The sequence below is a fragment of the Macaca nemestrina genome, chromosome 20, assembly GCF_043159975.1.
Source record: "Macaca nemestrina isolate mMacNem1 chromosome 20, mMacNem.hap1, whole genome shotgun sequence".
Lineage (NCBI taxonomy): Eukaryota > Metazoa > Chordata > Mammalia > Primates > Cercopithecidae > Macaca > Macaca nemestrina.
In genome coordinates this window covers 65,454,781-65,471,166 of record NC_092144.1, presented here as the reverse complement: position 1 = coordinate 65,471,166, position 16,386 = coordinate 65,454,781, and the positions used below count along the sequence as shown (strand labels likewise).

General features: G+C 54.5%; 2 protein-coding genes and 1 long non-coding RNA gene across 6 annotated transcripts in view; 2 read left to right on the top strand and 1 right to left on the bottom strand.

The window, feature by feature from the left end:
- Positions 1 to 8,033, top strand: part of LOC105488186 (protein phosphatase 6 regulatory subunit 1) — a 30,350-nt gene extending 22,317 nt beyond the window's left edge. For all 4 annotated transcript variants that reach the window (XM_011752046.3, XM_011752050.3, XM_011752049.3 and 1 more), the window contains exons 16-24: positions 958 to 1,015; positions 1,107 to 1,285; positions 5,597 to 5,733; positions 5,826 to 6,006; positions 6,138 to 6,208; positions 6,316 to 6,397; positions 6,934 to 7,044; positions 7,125 to 7,196; positions 7,278 to 8,033. In XM_011752046.3, coding sequence (XP_011750348.1) covers positions 958 to 1,015; positions 1,107 to 1,285; positions 5,597 to 5,733; positions 5,826 to 6,006; positions 6,138 to 6,208; positions 6,316 to 6,397; positions 6,934 to 7,044; positions 7,125 to 7,196; positions 7,278 to 7,281 — 895 coding nt within the window. In that variant the 3' untranslated portion in view covers positions 7,282 to 8,033. The remainder of the gene's footprint in view (positions 1 to 957; positions 1,016 to 1,106; positions 1,286 to 5,596; positions 5,734 to 5,825; positions 6,007 to 6,137; positions 6,209 to 6,315; positions 6,398 to 6,933; positions 7,045 to 7,124; positions 7,197 to 7,277) is intronic.
- On the bottom strand, positions 2,497 to 8,519 carry LOC139360502 (uncharacterized). The gene is made up of 3 exons (XR_011617897.1): positions 8,296 to 8,519; positions 4,988 to 5,158; positions 2,497 to 3,404 (listed from the first exon to the last, which is right to left on the bottom strand). It is a non-coding gene; the product is annotated as an uncharacterized lncRNA (long non-coding RNA).
- Positions 8,164 to 15,912, top strand: LOC105488185 (transmembrane protein 86B). The gene is made up of 3 exons (XM_011752044.3): positions 8,164 to 9,115; positions 9,369 to 9,615; positions 10,241 to 15,912. Exons 1-3 carry the CDS (start codon positions 9,065 to 9,067, stop codon positions 10,621 to 10,623), a joined length of 681 nt encoding a protein of 226 aa, XP_011750346.2. The 5' UTR covers positions 8,164 to 9,064; the 3' UTR covers positions 10,624 to 15,912.
- Positions 15,913 to 16,386: the final 474 nt, after the last annotated feature.

The window sequence follows — 16,386 nt, the reverse complement described above, 5'->3', positions numbered from 1 at the left end:
GTTAAGCGAACAAAACGAAACCTAGGAAGAGTTCCGGAATGGAAAGTGGATGACTGGTTTGAGCACCTCAAGGCTGAAGATGCTGCCCTGCAGAGCTCCTGTGGCAGGAGAAGCCAGGTCAGCTGAGGCTGCCAGTGCCGAGGGGACATGGGCTGCCCCGCCCTAGATCCCCTGCGTGCCCAGCGTGATCTCTGCTCCTCTGCTTCTCAGTGTCTAGGAGGGACTAAGGACACTTGCCTTGGAAGGTGGTTGGGAGAATGAAGTGCGTGAGTGATGTCTGTCACATGCCTAGTGTCCTTTATTAATAATTAACTGCCCTTTATCCGTTGATCTTTGTGGCACAATTTTTCATGAATTTGAGACAAATGATCCCTTGAAGTGTCCCTAACACGTGGGACAGAATGTGGACCCTCATGTTGAGGGAGGTGGGGTCCTGGCAGGCTCAGTTCAAGTTCTGATGTGATTCTTTTGCCCATAACTTAGAATTTCAGCCACAGACCATAGACATCTTGAGGTTAGGGGATGTGCTTTACTGGACTGTAGCCTCACATGCTGCTTGTGCCTGGCTGGTGTGAGTCTTAGCCTCCTACAGATGCCCCAAGGATGGGGACAAGGGCATGGGTCTGAATCCCTCTCTGGCACCTGTCCTTGGAGAAGCCTGAGGAGAGTCACTTAACATTTCTGAGCCCTGTTTTCTCACTTCTAGAGCCAAGGGAAACAATTTACCTCAATGAGTGGTTTTAAGGATTTAAAGTGATCATCTATGTGAGATGTTGATATTCATATATACATTGCTCCTTAGGACCAGTGGCTTGGGTTGTGCGTGAATTTGCAGATACTGACTCTGCAAGTAGTGAGGGTCAGCTCTACGTTGAGTGAAGAAAGGAATGTGGCCTTGTCCTGTGCTGCCCCCATCCCCAGGTGTACCCTCTCACCATGCCTCACCTTCTCTCCTAGCGCACCTTTTGACAAGACAGCCAACATCACCTTCTCCCTCAACGCCGACGATGACAACGTGAGTACTGCCCTGTCCCCTGGTTGTGGCGAGTGGAGGGGCGTGGGTCTGTGTGCAGTGTGGCCCATCCTCCTACCCCTGTGCCCTGCAGCCCAACGCCAACCTACTTGAGATATGCTACAAGGACCGCATCCAGCAGTTTGATGATGATGAGGAAGAGGAGGATGAGGAAGAGGCCCAGGGCTCAGGGGAGTCTGATGGAGAAGATGGCGCCTGGCAGGGCAGCCAGTTGGCCAGGGGGGCCCGTCTGAGCCAGCCTCCTGGTGTCCGGTGAGTCCCCCTCCAGTTTCCCTTCTCCAAGCTTCCACCACACAGCAGGGCCAAGGGGTCTACCAACACATTTGGACTGAGGCTGAAGTGAATGAAAAAAATAAGGAAGCTGCATTGGTGTGTGTATTAGTTGGGGGCACTTCCACTTTTGTGGTGATATAAGTCTAATTCAAGGCCAAGCATGGTGGGCTCATGTAATTCGTGAGTGCCTGTAATCCCAGCACTTTGGGAAGCCAGGGCAGATGGATTCCTTGAGCTCAGGAGTTTGAGACCAGCCTTGGGCAACATAGGGAGATCCTGTCTCTACAAAAATGAAAGTTAGATGGGCTTGGTGGTGTGCACCTGTAGTACTGGCTACTTGGGAGGTTGAGGTGGGAGGATGGCTCGAGCCAGGGAGGCAGAGGTTGCAGTGAGCCGAGATCATACCACTGCACCCCAGTCTGGGCAAGAGAGCCAGACCTGTCTCAGAAAAAAAGGTTAGATGATGCATTAAGAAATCAACAAATTAACCAGGCACAGTGGCTCAAGCTTGTAATCCCAGCACTTTGGGAGGAGGCCAAGGTGGATGGATCACTTGAGCTCAGGAGTTTGAGACCTAGCCTGTGCAACATAGCAAAACCCTGTGTCTACAAAAAAAATACAAAAATCACCTGGATTGGTGACATGCGCCTATAGTCCCAGCTACTTGAGAGGCTGAGGTGGAAGGATCGCTTTAGCCTGGGAGGCGGAGGTTGCAGTGAGTTGAGATCGCACCACTGCACTCCAGTCTGGGTGACAGAGCAAGACCTGGTCTCAAAAAAAAAAAAAAAACAGAATCAACAAATTAAAAGAAATATAATTCAAATGAGTTTAAGTTATAAATAGAAAGGGATAATCTCTGTGGCTGAAAAAATAGGCAGGTCCTTGAGATATGGCTTGGTCTGTGTGCGTCTCTCTCCCCGCCTCCCCCCTCTCCTTCCTTCATCCCTTAACTTCACTTCCTCTTGTTAGCTCTCATGCATGTTTTCCTAGAAAGGGGGGTAAGATGGTCCCAGGCACCTTCTCTTTCCTCTTAATTCCAGTAAAATGAGAGCTGATGACGTCCTTCTCCAGTGAGGCTGTGATCAGTTTTTAGTGCAAATGTTACATTGTTTTTTTTCTCTTATTACTGGCCCGCCCCAGAATTGCTGTGATGAAATGGGTTCATGCCATGTAGATTTGACAGCATGAACACTAAGTCACCATCTACAACTGAGTTTTTGCCTTATGACTTTTGATTTGGGAATTAGGCTGTTTTCACTTTTTATTGACATGTAACGTGAGTATAGACGACTGTACAGATCCTGAGTGTGTGGCCAATGGACATCCTTCCTCAGTGCCCAGACCCAGGAGCAGGACCTTCCCAGTACCCACATCCCCTCTGCTAGCCAGTATCCTCCCTCCTGAGGGTCAAGTTGTCCTGGCTTCTAACCCTGTAGATGAGTTTTGTCTCTGTTTTCACTTAATACAGCATGTAGCATCTCCTTTTGTGTCTGACCTCTTTTGCTCAGCACTCCACTCGTGAGTTCCTTCCCTATTGTGTGTTTGGGTGCCCCTTGCTCTCGTGTAGTGGGGCCATGCTGTACGTGATGAGCTTGAATTGCTTGTTCTGCAGTTGATAGGCCTTTGGGCAGGTTCCTGTTGATCACTGCTGTGAGTGCAGCTGCTATGAATACTCCTGAACGTGTTGTTGGTGCACAAGTGTGTCATTGCTTGAGCCAGGGAGGCAGAGGTTACAGTGAGCCGAGATCATACCACTGCACTCCAGTCTGGGCAACAGAGCCAGACCTGTCTCAAAAACAAGGTTAGATGATGCATTAAGAAATCAACAAATTAACCAGGCACAGTGGCTCAAGCTTGTAATCCCAGCACTTTGGGAGGAGCACTTTGGGAGGATCCAGCATCTTGACTTAGCCCTTTGTTTTCTTCTAAGAGTTTTATAGCATTATTTCTATGGTTTTCAATTCATTTTGAGCTAAATTTTGTATATGGTGTGAGGTGGGGGTTCAGTCCAGCTTCATCTCTTTACGTGTAGATAACCAGTTTTCCCTGCACCAGTTGTTGAAGACACTGTCCTTTCTCCACTGAATCATCTTGGCACCTGTGTAAAAAAAGAAATATTTGACCATATGTGTGAGAGAGTGTTTCTTCCCTCTCTGTTCTGTTCCATCAGTCTGTCTTTATCCAGTACCACACTGCCCTGGTTGCTGTTGCTTTATAGTAAGTTTTGAAAATGGGAGGTTTGTTGGGCACGGTGGCTTGCACCTGCAATCCCAGCACTCTGGGAGGCCAATCAGGTGGATCACCTGAGGTCAGGAGTTTGAGACCAGCCTGGCCAACATGGCGAAACCCTGTCTCTACTAAAAATACAAAAATTAGCCGGGTGTGGTGGTGGTTTCCTGTATGTAATCCCAGCTACTCAGGATGCTGAGGCAGGAATATCGCTTGAACCTGGGAGGCAGAGGTTGCAGTGAGCTGAGACTGCACCATTGCCCTCCAGCCTGGGTGACAAGAAGGAAACTCCCATCTCCCAAAAAAAAGAAAATGGAAGGTTTTAGTCTACCAACCTTGTTCTTCTTTTTCAAGATTGTTTTGACCTATTTGGGATTTCTTGAGATTCCATGTGAATTTTAGGATCAGCTTATTAATTTCAAAGAAGAAACCAGCTAAGTTTCTTAAAGGGTTCTTGTAATGCATGAACATGGGTGTCTGTTTATATAGGTCATAAAATTTCTTTCAACAGTGTTTCGTAGGTTTTAGAGTATGAGGTTTGTATTTCTTTTAAGTTTATTCCTGTTTTCTTCTTTCTGATACTATTGTAATTGGAATTTTCTTGAAATTGTTTTCAGATTGTTACAAGTGTATGAAAATACAATAGGTTTTTGTATGTTGATCTATTATCCTGCAACCTTGCTGAAGTAATTTATGAATTCTTATAGTTTTAGTGGATTCCTTAGGATTTTCTAGGTACAGAATCATGTCATGTGAATAGAGATCATTTTCCTTCCTTTCAAATCTGGATGCTTTTAATTTCCTTTTCTTGCCTGGTTGCCTAGCTAGCCTCCAGTACAATGTTGAACAGAAGTGGCAAGAACAGGCCTCCTTGTTTTGTTCCTGATCTTAGGGGAAGCATGCAGCCTTTCACCGTTTAAGTGTGCTGTTAGTCGTGGGGTTGGACAGATGCCTTGTATTAGGTTGAGGGGCTTCCTTTATACTCCTTGGTCATTGAGTGTTTTCGTTTACTTTTAACTATATACAGATATATTACTTTCCAGTTAAAGTAGTCAGTTACTCTGTTAAGACAAAAATATTTAGTCAGCATTTTAGACATAGTATATAGTCCCATACTGCATCTTTGGGTCAATAATGGACCATATATGAGACAGTGGTCCTGTAAGATTATAATACTCTGTTTTTACTGTTTCTTTCCTATGTTTAGATACACAGACATTTACCATTGTGTTATAATTGCCTATAGTATTCAGTACCATAACATGCTGTACGGGTCTGTAGTCTAGGAGCAATAGGGCTATACCATAGAGCCTAGGTGTGTAGTAGGCGCTCCCATCCAGGTGTGTGTAAGTGCACTCTAGAATGTTCACACGATAGTAAAATCTCCTAATGCTGCATTTTCCAGCACGCACTCTCCCTGTTAAAGCTTAGTTTTAATGTGACTTTGCTTACCCCTTTCCTGGTTGATCAGCACATAGATTGCTTGGATTTCTTCATGTTCACAGGTGTGTGTTAGTCAACATTCAGCCAGTATTTTTGGAGCAGCTATGGGTGCCTGGTGGTTTCTCAGGGCTGAGGATACAGCAGTGGCAAGAGTCAGCCATCTCTGCCTTCTTGGAGTTTCTAGTTGGAGGGAGAGAGAGAGTAGTGTGAAGCCTTCCGTCCAGAGGGTGGGGCTGCTGGTGGGAAGGCCTGTCACTGTGGTGACAGTGTGAGATGACAGCTGGGAGGTGACTTGAGAGCTGGTGAGTGGGTCTGTCTGCTCTGGCTGCCATGGCTGAGTCTCAGCCCACTTCCTAGGGCCTACTCTGCATGGATGATTGGGGACGAATGGTCTCCTTACGGCTTCATTCTGTCCCTGCCCGCTTGTGTTCTCACCTTTGGCTCAGAACTCTCCCAGCCTCTCCTGGTGTCACCACACCCCAAACTCCCTGACCCCTTCTGTGACCTGCCGGTCATCCCAGCCCACTCTCCTCGGGCTGACCCTGGGCTGCAGGGAACGGGATGGGTGTCGGCTGGTCTGTCCCACACAGCTAGCTGACGAGGCGGTTTCTGGGGCAGGAGTGGAGGCAGCACAGACAGTGAGGATGAAGAAGAGGAGGACGAGGAGGAGGAGGAAGACGAGGAGGGCATTGGCTGTGCAGCCCGTGGAGGGGCCACCCCCATGTCCTACCCCAGCCCTGGCCCTCAGCCTCCAGGTGAATGAATGGGCGGTGTGGTCAGGTGTACACTGGGCTGTCTGCCTGCTACCGAGTTCACCCTCTGTGCCGCTCCCCCAACTCCATCCCAGGCCCCAGCTGGACAGCCACCTTTGACCCAGTGCCTACAGATGCCCCGACCAGCCCCCGAGTCTCCAGGGAGGAAGAGCTGCACACTGGGCCTCCAGCCCCACAGGGACCCCTCAGTGTGTCCCAGGACCTCCCCACCGAGGACCTGGCCAGCCCTCCTGCCCGTGATGCCCTGCAGCTCAGGTGAGAACCAGATGGGACGGGCTGGATGGCGCTGGTATCCCGAGACCAGGAGGTGGCCATGGGGTCCCAGTCCTCTCATAGGCTCGAGTGCTAACCCTAGCTGCCCCCTTGGGCTGCCTCTCATCTGCCAGGTCTCAGGACCCCACACCCCCCTCAGCACCTCAGGAAGCCACAGAAGGCAGCAAAGTCATAGAGCCCTCAGGTGAGCCCCAGTTTGCCCTGCCCACCTGTGGCCCTGGGCAGAGACAGCAGCCTGGCCAGCTCTGAGCTTGCTGGGAGGCTGCAGCTGAGATCTCTCATCCCCCACAGCCCCCTGCCAGGCCTTGGTTAGCATCGGGGACCTTCAGGCCACCTTCCACGGGATCCGTTCTGCCCCCAACTCCTCGGACAGGTGAGCGGCGAGGTGGGGCTTGCTAAGGTGAGGGCCGCGTGTCAGGAGAAGCCTTTTCTCCTCCGCGGTGAGGTGGGCTCTGGGTTCATCTTGTCCCTGAGCTGCTCCAGGTCTCCTTGGCAGGACCCCCAGGCCTAGCCTCATGTTGTGCCCCGGCCCCCTGCACTCTGTAGGCTGGTTCTTCTCTTAGTAGCCTGGGATGCTTGGGGCCCTTGAGCCCCAGGGTTGGGAAAGGCTCGTTGGAGGGTGTGAAGGATTGGGAGGGTGAGAGCATGCAGAAGGCCCCTTGGGGCTGTCTCAGCTGGCCTCGAGTGCCTCTTCCACAGGGACAGGAGGCGGGAAGAGGGTTGCTTGTCTTCCTGCCCAGGGCCATGCCATCCCTCCACGCTGAGCCAGCTGAGTCCTTGGGAGGCCCCTCCTGGTCGGGCAGGTGGCAGACACACACCCAGTGAGCCGACTGCAGTCGTCTGGGGTGTGAGGGTGTCAGCAGGTGACAGTGGGGGCCACGCTGACAGCCGCACTTTCCTCACCCACAGTGCAACCAGAGACCCCGCTACCTCTGTCCCAGCCTCCGGGGCCCACCAGCGCCCCCAGACCACAGATGGGGAGAAGAGCCCAGAGCCCTTGGGGCTTCCCCAAAGCCAGAGGTGAGCACCAGGGCAGCGGGGCGCGGCAGGGCTGGTGGGGCAGGAAGTGACCTCTGTACATCCCCTCTCTCCCGTGACAGTGCCCAGGCCCTCACGCCTCCTCCGATACCCAATGGCTCTGCCCCGGAAGGGCCTGCATCCCCAGGCTCCCAGTGAGTGTGGCTGCAGCCTGGGGCTGGGTAGGTGGGGCTGGGCCTGCTGGACCCTCACACGACGTCTCCCTCTGTTTCCAGATAGCTGCCTGGTGCGGCAGCGGCGGCCAAATCTTCCGTCCTTCCGTGGATCTCCCAGGGTGGGGGCAGGGCGGGTCCCATGATGGCCCCCAGTGCCCTCATCACCCTGAACCCCCCACATTCTCTCCTCTGGACCCCCAGGAGGCGGGTGTCAGGGAGACAGGCCCAACCCACCCCCATTTGCACTGAGAAGAGAAGTTTTGGAGCATTGCCTCCTAGAATAAAGATAAAGAGAGTCAAATAGAGAGAATGGAGAGAGAGAAACGTATATTATATATTATATAGAGAGAGAGGGAGGAGAGCGAGAGAAAGTGAGGACACCAAGCTGGGCTGGCGGCTCCAAAGCACAGCCTTCCCTGTTCCGTCCCAGCGGGGGCTGGTGTTAGGGGTCCCAAGGTTGCCGCCCACGTGCCCAGCCGTCCCATGCTCCAGCGCAGATGGCCACGCCCATACCCAGCCTTTCAGCTCAGGTCCACCATGGGGGACGGCCCAGCGCAGGTGGGGGTGCCAGAGGATCCCGAGTGGGGGCCGTGCCTTTGCCCAGACCCTGCACTTTCAACCAGGCCAGTCCGGCTCTGGGGAGCAGGGGCCTCCCCGGCAACACCCCTAGGGGCCTTGAGGGTCTGGGGTCCCAGCCCTGTTGCCAAGTGGCCTTGTCCCCAGCTCCCTCCTCCAGGCTGGTGTGAGTGTGCGTGCGTTCGTGCCGAGCTTCTATTTCATATTGCAAATATAAATAAAGGAAGACAGTTTACGATTCTGCTGGTCAGACCTTACGTTCTGGGATGCGGGGTGGGGAGCCTGTGTTATCCCTGCACCTCAGAGGCTGGGGGTGCTTCTGACCCAGTCTGTCCCAACACTGCGTCCTGCCAGGGGGAAGCCTGAGGCTGCAGAGGCCCCAGGCTGGGCCAGGCGCTGGCTGTGAGGGCTCCTACCAGGCCTACCCCACCTGTGGGCAGGCCTGTGGGCAGAGAATAGAAGCCACCGACGTGCTCACATCCCTGCTCCTGCCCGCACTTACCCCCAGTAACCAAGCCCAGCATTGAGGCTGGGCTCTGGCGCCCAGTAGGTCTGAGTCTTTCAGGTGGAAGGTGGAAATGTAGGCTGGGTGTGCAGCGAGTGGCACGGGTGAGCGGCGCTGGGAAACCGGAGCGTGTGGACCGGGCCATGAGGACAGTGTCCTCACTTGGATGGCAGTTGGCTTGGAGGTCACCCGGGGCTCACTCAGCTAACAGGAGAGGGTGCTTATTCGCCGCATTCATGGTGGTCCCTCCTCGTCACCCACTGAAGCAGTGTTTGTGGTGGAGCCCATGAGGGCTTGGTGGGGTTGAGCAGAATGAGGGAAGGTTTCGTGGAGCAGGGAGGGAGATGGCTAGGGCAGCAAGTGAAGGACGGACTCGCCTTCCCATCCCTCCAGGGGTGCTCCTGCCAGCCAGCCCCTCCCCCGCTTTCATGAAGGGGTGGCCGTTGGAATTCTGCACTCCATCTCTGCTGATTGGGCCCAGGACAAGGGGACGGGCATTTGTGGGCCTCACCCCCCCCAGGCAGACAGGAGGAGGAAACCATGTCCCAGCAGGCAGGGCAGAGGGACCCCCGATGCCAACAGTGCTTTATCAGCGGGTGCCAGGCAAGGCCGTCCCCAGGGTGAGGACAACATCTCTCCGGGCCCTGTTATCAGTCACAGAGTCCACAGGACGCTCCTTGGGTTAACGTGTAACCATGAGCCGTCCCCGCCACCCCCTGAAGCCACTCGCTCCCAGATTAGGTCGCTCTGGGGGTATCAGGCCAGCATGGACGCTGGCAAAGCGGGGCAGACCCTGAAGACTCGCTGCTCAGCCCAGGTGAGAGCCTTCTGAGGTGTGCCTGGGGCTGGGGGCCAGGCCCCTGGAACCCCAGCAGCCGGTGGGTCTGGGAGCTGCTGTCCTTGAGTTGGTTGGGACCCTGGGAAGCTGGGTTCTGGCAGCCTGGTCCCTGAATGGGTATAGCCTGTACAGCTGGGGTCCCAGGTAGGGGTGGGACAGGAGCCACAAGATCTCAGTCCCAAGAACGGGGGCTGGGGTGGGTTTCGGCTCAGCAGCTCCCCATTCCCCAAAGCGCCCAGATGTCTGCAGGTGGCTGAGCCCCTTCATCCTCTCCTGCTGCGTGTACTTCTGCCTCTGGATTCCCGAGGACCAGCCGTCCTGGGTCGCTGCCCTGGTCAAGTGCCTGCCCATCCTCGGCCTGGCCGGGTTCCTGTGGGTCGTGTGCCCGGGCGGGGGCTACAGCCGGCTCCTCCAGGGAGCCCTCTTGTGCTCGGCAGTGGGGGACGCCTGCCTCATCTGGCCTGGAGCCTTCCTCCCTGGTGAGCGGAAGCTGCCATGACGCCTTCCGGATACCCGTGTGAGGGAGGCCCCAGCACTTGGATGGGAGCCTGCGGTGCAGAGGGCTCCTGTGAGAGCTCTGGTGGTCAGAGGCACGGTGGGGGGTGCAGCCATGACCCAGGCAGCTCACGCTCCAGCGAGGGATGGGGGCTGGCGGTGTAGGGCAGTAGCTGGGGGTGGCAAGGGCAGTGAGGACCCGCTGGGGGTGCTGCAGTTTGAAGCAGGGTTGCTGAGGAAGGTGTCGCTGAGGAAGTCACATTTGGGCAGAGCAGAAGGTGCTGTGTGCCTGTGTGGGGGAAGGGCAAGTGCAAAGGCTCCGGGACAGGGGTGTGCCAGGTGCTTGTGGCCAGGCAGGCCAGGGTGACCGGGCAGAGTGGCTGGTGAGCCGGAGGGCATGGGGCTTTGGAGGCCAAGAGAAGATGGGGCCTCCTGTCGGTTCTGAGCAGAGCAAGGATGGACACTGCATGTGGGGAGGCCTGCAAGGAGGCTTGGCCAGGGTGGGGCCTGGTGTTTTGGGACGGCCCTTATTTTAGGCCCTGAGGGGTGACCTCGGGGCCATTCCCAGGATGGGCCTTCCTCACTGGCACCCCACCCCTCTCCCACCAGGCATGGCCGCCTTCGCCACCACCCACCTTCTCTACGTCTGGGCCTTCGGCTTCTCTCCCCTGCAGCCTGGCCTGCTGCTGCTCATCATCCTGGCCTCTGGCCCCTACCTCAGCCTTGTGCTCCAGCACCTTGAGCCGGATATGGGCCTGCCTGTGGCAGCCTATGGGCTGATCCTGATGGCCATGCTGTGGCGCGGCCTGGCCCGGGGCAGGAGTGCCGGCTGGGGCGCGCTGCTCTTCACACTCTCTGATGGCGTGCTGGCCTGGGACACCTTCGTCCGGCCCCTGCCCCATGCCCGCCTGGTGGTCATGACCACCTACTACGCTGCCCAGCTCCTCATCACACTGTCGGCCCTCAGGAGCCAGATGGCGAAGACCGACTGACTAGAGAGCTTGAAGGGCCGGTATTCAGGCGCTCTCCTCTTGCAAAGACCTGGGCCTCCCAGATCAGCCCAGCCCGAGAAACACCCTCAGCAGCGAAGCTTCCTCACGCCTGTCTGCAGGCGCCACCGCCGCCGCCGCTTCCAGCTGAAGACGTTTGAGGACCATTTGCGGAATTCCAAGTCCACTGCTGCGTTCCAGCTGCCTTCTCCAGGTTCTGACTCCAGATCCCTGGCTCCTCAGCCAGGCCCACATGTGGCCCTCCCAGCCACCAGCCCGCCTCCGTGTTCTGTGTCGGCCCCACAGTCTGCCTGCCCCCAGCTCCTGCTCTGAATCCGTTTTCCTTGTCTTAGTAAAGTGGGTGTGGAACCATCGATGTTGCTGTTGCCGTGGGAGAGGCCTCAGGGAAGATCATTGTGATTAACCATCGTGGTTAATGACAGCAAACGGTTCTTGGTCACTCCCCATGGACCAGGCCTGGTGCCCAGTGGGACCCTCCCTGGCCGTCGGGTGGGAGTGGATTTGAGGAGATAAAGTGAGGACTGTGCAGAACTGAGCCAAGAGAACTGTTTGGTCTGTGTTAGTTTCCCGGGGCTGCCGCCACAAATAAATTACCCCGAACTAGATGCTTTGAAACAAGATGAACGGACTCTCCCGCAGTTCTGGAGACCCAAAGTCCAAAATCAGGGTGTTTTCCTGCCCATGCTCCCTCTTAAGGCTCTCGGGAAGAATCCATCCTTGCCCTCTTGGCTTCTGGAGGCTCCCGGGAATCCCTGGCTTCCTTCGGCCTGTGGCTGTGTCTCTCCGTCTTCACGTGACTGGCTTCACCGGGCAGCCTCCCTCTGTGTCTGCAGCCTTCTAGGGACACAGGCTATTGGATTTAGGGCCCACCATAAACCCAGGGTGATTCCATCTCAAGATCCTTAAGTATGTGTGCAAAGACCCTGTTTGTAAGTAGTGTCACCTGCATAGGTACCTGGGGTTAGGACTTGGACATATCTTTTTAGGGGACAGAACCCGCTGCAGTCACATGCAGTATCGGGAGAAGGGTAGGAGGCCTGAGGATGAGGAGGGAGGGTGGCAAGGGGGTAGGAATCAAATGGGAAGGAGGAACCCAGCTGTGCTCCTTGTCAAGGCTGTGTGACCTTGGCAAGCTGCTGTCCCTCTCTGGTCCTCAGATTCTGCATCTGAATACTTGACAGGGTCCAAGCTGCTCTCCAAGACCCTATTTGACTTCTGCATCCATGATGTGCTTTCAGTGACTCATAGCAGAGAGGCAACTTCTCCATCCGTGGTCAGCATTTAGAGACTCTTACAGCAGAGAGGCAACTTCTCCATCCGTGGTCAGCATTTAGAGACTCTTACAGCAGAGAGGCAACTTCTCCATCCGTGGTCAGCATTTAGAGACTCTTACAGCAGAGAGGCAACTTCTCCATCCGTGGTCAGCATTTAGAGACTCTTACAGCAGAGAGGCGACTTCTCCATCCGTGGTCAGCATTTAGAGACTCTTACAGCAGAGAGGCGACTTCTCCATCCGTGGTCAGCATTTAGAGACTCTTACAGCAGAGAGGCGACTTCTCCATCCGTGGTCAGCATTTAGAGACTCTTACAGCAGAGAGGCGACTTCTCCATCCGTGGTCAGCATTTAGAGACTCTTACAGCAGAGAGGCGACTTCTCCATCCTGGTCAACATTTAGAGACTCTTACAGCAGAGAGGTGACTTCTCCATCCATGGTCAGCATTTAGAGACTCTTACAGCAGAGAGGCGACTTCTCCATCCAGGACCTGTATTTCGGGACTCTCGGATGTGAGAGTACAGAGGTGGGAAGGGAAGGTGGGGATCCTGGAGGACAGGGACCAGGAAGGAAAGTGAGGACAGGAATCCACAGTTGGAATGAGGAGAAGTAGAAGCTGAGGGATTTCCCTCAGTAAGAGTCAGGCGTGAGGAGGATCTGAAGAATTGCACTCAGGCTTGAAACCTCCACTTCCTCCTCATCTCCTACCCTCCTCTCCACTCAGACCTGATGAAAGGCGGGGAAAGAGGAAATTCCACAGGAAAGTGCAGCTGGAGGGACGGGGCTCTGGGTGTGCAGATTCCAGGGGTGCATGGGGCCTGCAGACGTGGCTGTCCAAAGCGACAGGACGCTGCTCTCCTGTCAGCATCCCGCAGCCCCAGCATCCTGTCTCTCCTCCCTGATTCTGGCCCCCGGACGACCTTTCGTCTGACTTTTCAAAGGTCTGCTTTCTCACAGTCTGATTCGTGTTTCTCTAAAGCAGAGCTCTCAGAGGCGCTGTGCACATCCCCCTCAGGCTCCTTCCAGCCCTGCCAGGACCCAGACCTGGGGCAAGGAGCAAAACGCCGTCTCCATCTTCCCTCTCAAGTCAGGGTGGCTGGTGGGGATGAGGTGGGGTGGGACTCAGCAGCCTTCATTCCGATCCTGCAGGTCAGACCACCCCTGGGTCTGATTCCCTGTCTGGTCCCTCCCCAGGCCCTCTGGAGGACAGAGGCCACAGCAGCAGGTTAGTGACCCCATCAGCCTCCATCCTGCACGTCTAGGAAGGGCCGTGGGATTCCCTCTTCTGTTCACCACAGAGCCTTCTCCTCATGTCTCAGCCCCCAAGGCAGTCAGAATCCTGAGTGCGGAGGCTCGGACCTCCAGCTCCATCACCCTGAGCTGGGCAGCCCCAAGGACCCAGACCTGCAGACTTCCATCTACTGGGTCCGGGGGCGGGCATGACCAGCGGGAACACAAGCACGTCAGACTGCTGGCTAGGAGTGGAGGGACTTCAGCCTGAGACCCTCTACACCTTCTCTGTGTGGGCCGAGAGGAAAGGAATAGGTGGCCCCAGGGACGTCCTGAGCATGTCCACAGGTAAGAGGGACCACCTGTCCACTGCCCAGCAACATGTGCGTGTGTGCCTGTGTGTGCACGTGCGTGTGTGTGTGCACATTTGTAAAAAGTGCCAGGCTGTGCACTTTATTCTCATGATTAGAGCCACAAACAAACTTCATCAAATGACTCTTCTTTCCACATTCCCAAACTAGTCCCTGGCCTGGTCACGCAGGCTCAGACCACCAGCTCCCTCACCCTGAGGCCCCTACAGGCCCAGACCCCAAGACCTGCCCCTACTGGCTCCACTGGGCCAGTGACTCCTCAGACATCAGGGTGCCTGTGGAGGGCCTGACTGCAGGGACCAGCATGTGGGCGCAGTAGCATGAGGTCAACAGCCCCGGCCAGATGCTCACAGAGGCCACAGGTGAGAGGGGCGAGAGCACCCCGGGCTTGGGGAGTAAGGCCTCTGGCTTCTGGGCTCCACTGATAGGGTGCGTGCCTCCATAACAAGAAGGGCTGTGGGAAGGAGGGGATGCTTCCCTTGGCTCTGGAGGCCCGGGGACTATGGCGTGTGGTCTGTGAAGCAGGTTCCCTGTGCACTGGTTACCAACTTACCAGAGCCCGATGAGACAGAACGCCACACATGCAAAAAGTTACGTGAAGTGGGTTTGTTCCTCACAGATGGGCAGCAAGGGACAGGATCCATTGTGAGCTGATCCCCCAAGGCTTAGGAAAGTGGCCTAGGCAGGATAGGGTCACAATTGTGTGTGTCTCACTTGTATGGCAGTTGAGGGACCCCAAAAAGTACCCAGCCCTGGGTTTTCTACTCTGGGTGAAACCTGAGTCACTGGGCTCAAGCATTGAAGGGCATTCTGTCTCTAGGGTAGGCGGGAATGGAGCCCAGGCTGCCTGGCCGGTCCCTCCATATCTCGGGATGTTGCATTCCCAGCACATTCTACAGTTACTTTTGAGAACTACAAGTAAGAGACAACTGGGTCTGTTTAAGGCCACTCAGAGAACCTTCCTGCAGGAACCCTGACCCCCTTCCCTTCCTTTCCTTGCCCGGTCAGGTCGTGGATCTGAGGATACAGGCTTAGACCCCGAGTTCTGTGACACTAAGGTGTATATCCCCGCTGGGCCCAGACCCCCACACCTACACCTACTGGGTCCAGTGGGCAGGGACCACAGTCCCCAGTGGGACCAGAAATGTGGCAGAGAGGGAGTCGTGGTGGAGGCCCTGGAATCTGGGGCTTCATAAACCTTCATTGTGTGGGCTGAAAGGTGCGGTGGCTCACGCCTGTAATCCCTGCACTTTGGGAGGCCAAGGTGGGCAGATGACCTGAGGTCAGGAGCTCAAGACCAGCCTGGCCAACATGATGAAACCCTGTCTCTACTAAAAATACAAGAAAATTAGCTGGATGTGGTGGTGCATGCCTGTAATCCCAGCTACTCAGGAGACTGAGGCAGGAGAATCGCTTGAACACGGGAGGTGGAGGTTGCAGTGAGCCAAGATCGCGCCACTGCACTCCAGCCTGGGTGACCAGAGCAAAACTCCGTCTCCAAAAATAAATAGCCAGGCATGGTGGCTCACGCCTGTAATCCCAACACTTTGGGAGGCCAAGGCAGGCAGATCACCAGGTCAGGAGTTCAAGATCAGCCTGGACAACATGATGCAACCCCATCTCTACTAAAAATACAAAAATTAGCTGGGCATGGTGGCACATGACTGTAATCTCAGCTACTCGAGAGCCTGAGGCAGGAGAATTGCTTCAATTCGGGAACTAGAGGTTTCAGTGAGCCTAGATCGTGCCATTGCACTCTAGCCTGGGTGACAAAGTGAGACTCTGTCTCAAATAGCCTGGTGTGGTGGCTCACGCCTGCAATCCCAGCACTTTGGGAGGCCACGGCGGGCGGATCACCTGAGGTAGGGAGTTGGACACCAGCCTGACCAACATGGAGAAACCCCGTCTCTACTAAAAATATATAACTAGCCGGGTATGGTGGCACATGCCTGTAGAATCGCTTGAACCCAGGAGGCGGAGGTTGTGGTGAGCCGAGATCACACCCCTGCACTCCAGCCTGGGCAACAAGAGCAAAACTCCGTCTCAAAAATAAATTTTCTGCATCTTAGCAGGTTCTCCTGCCTCCTCTCCAGTTTGTACCCGCCTTCCCCAAGAGTGGCCAGTCTCCTGATCTTTATCACCGTAAATTAGTGTAGTCTGTCCTTGAACCTTCTCTAAGGGGAATTATACAGTATATAGTTATTTGATCCTGGCTTTCTTCACTCAACACTGTGGATGAAGTGTGGATCCATGCTGTGTGTTTTTATTTTTATTGCTGTGTAGTATTTATCATATGAATGTATTGCAATTTATTGTTTCATCCCTCTCTTCATGAACAATTTGTATTTCTAGTTTTGGGCTCCTATAAATAAAGCTACCATGAACATTTCTGTCCATGTCTTTTGGAGCACACAGAAAGTTCTTTCTCTCAGGTGTCTGCCTAGCAGTGGAATTGCTCAGTGATGATATATGTACCTTTAGCTTTCATGGTTACTGACAAACCATTTCTGAAAGCAGCTTCCCAGGTTACCATCCTGCCAGCAATGTGAGGAAGCTTCATTTGCCCCATATACTTGCAAATAGTTGGTTGTTCATCTTTTCCATTTTAGTTATGCTGCTGCAGTGTTTTGATACTTCCTTGTGGTTTAATTTCCATAATGACTAATGAAGTTGAACACCTTCCCATTTGTGTGTGTGTGTGTGTGTGTGGCCATTTGGATATCCTTCTTGGTAAAATGTCTCTTCAAGTCCATTGCCCATTAAATGGGTCTTCTGCCTCCCTTAATTTGTAGGAAGCCTTTGAAAATATAAAGGGTACAGCTCTTTTGTCAGATGTTTGTGTCACTAAGCGTCATCATGGCCTAGTTTTT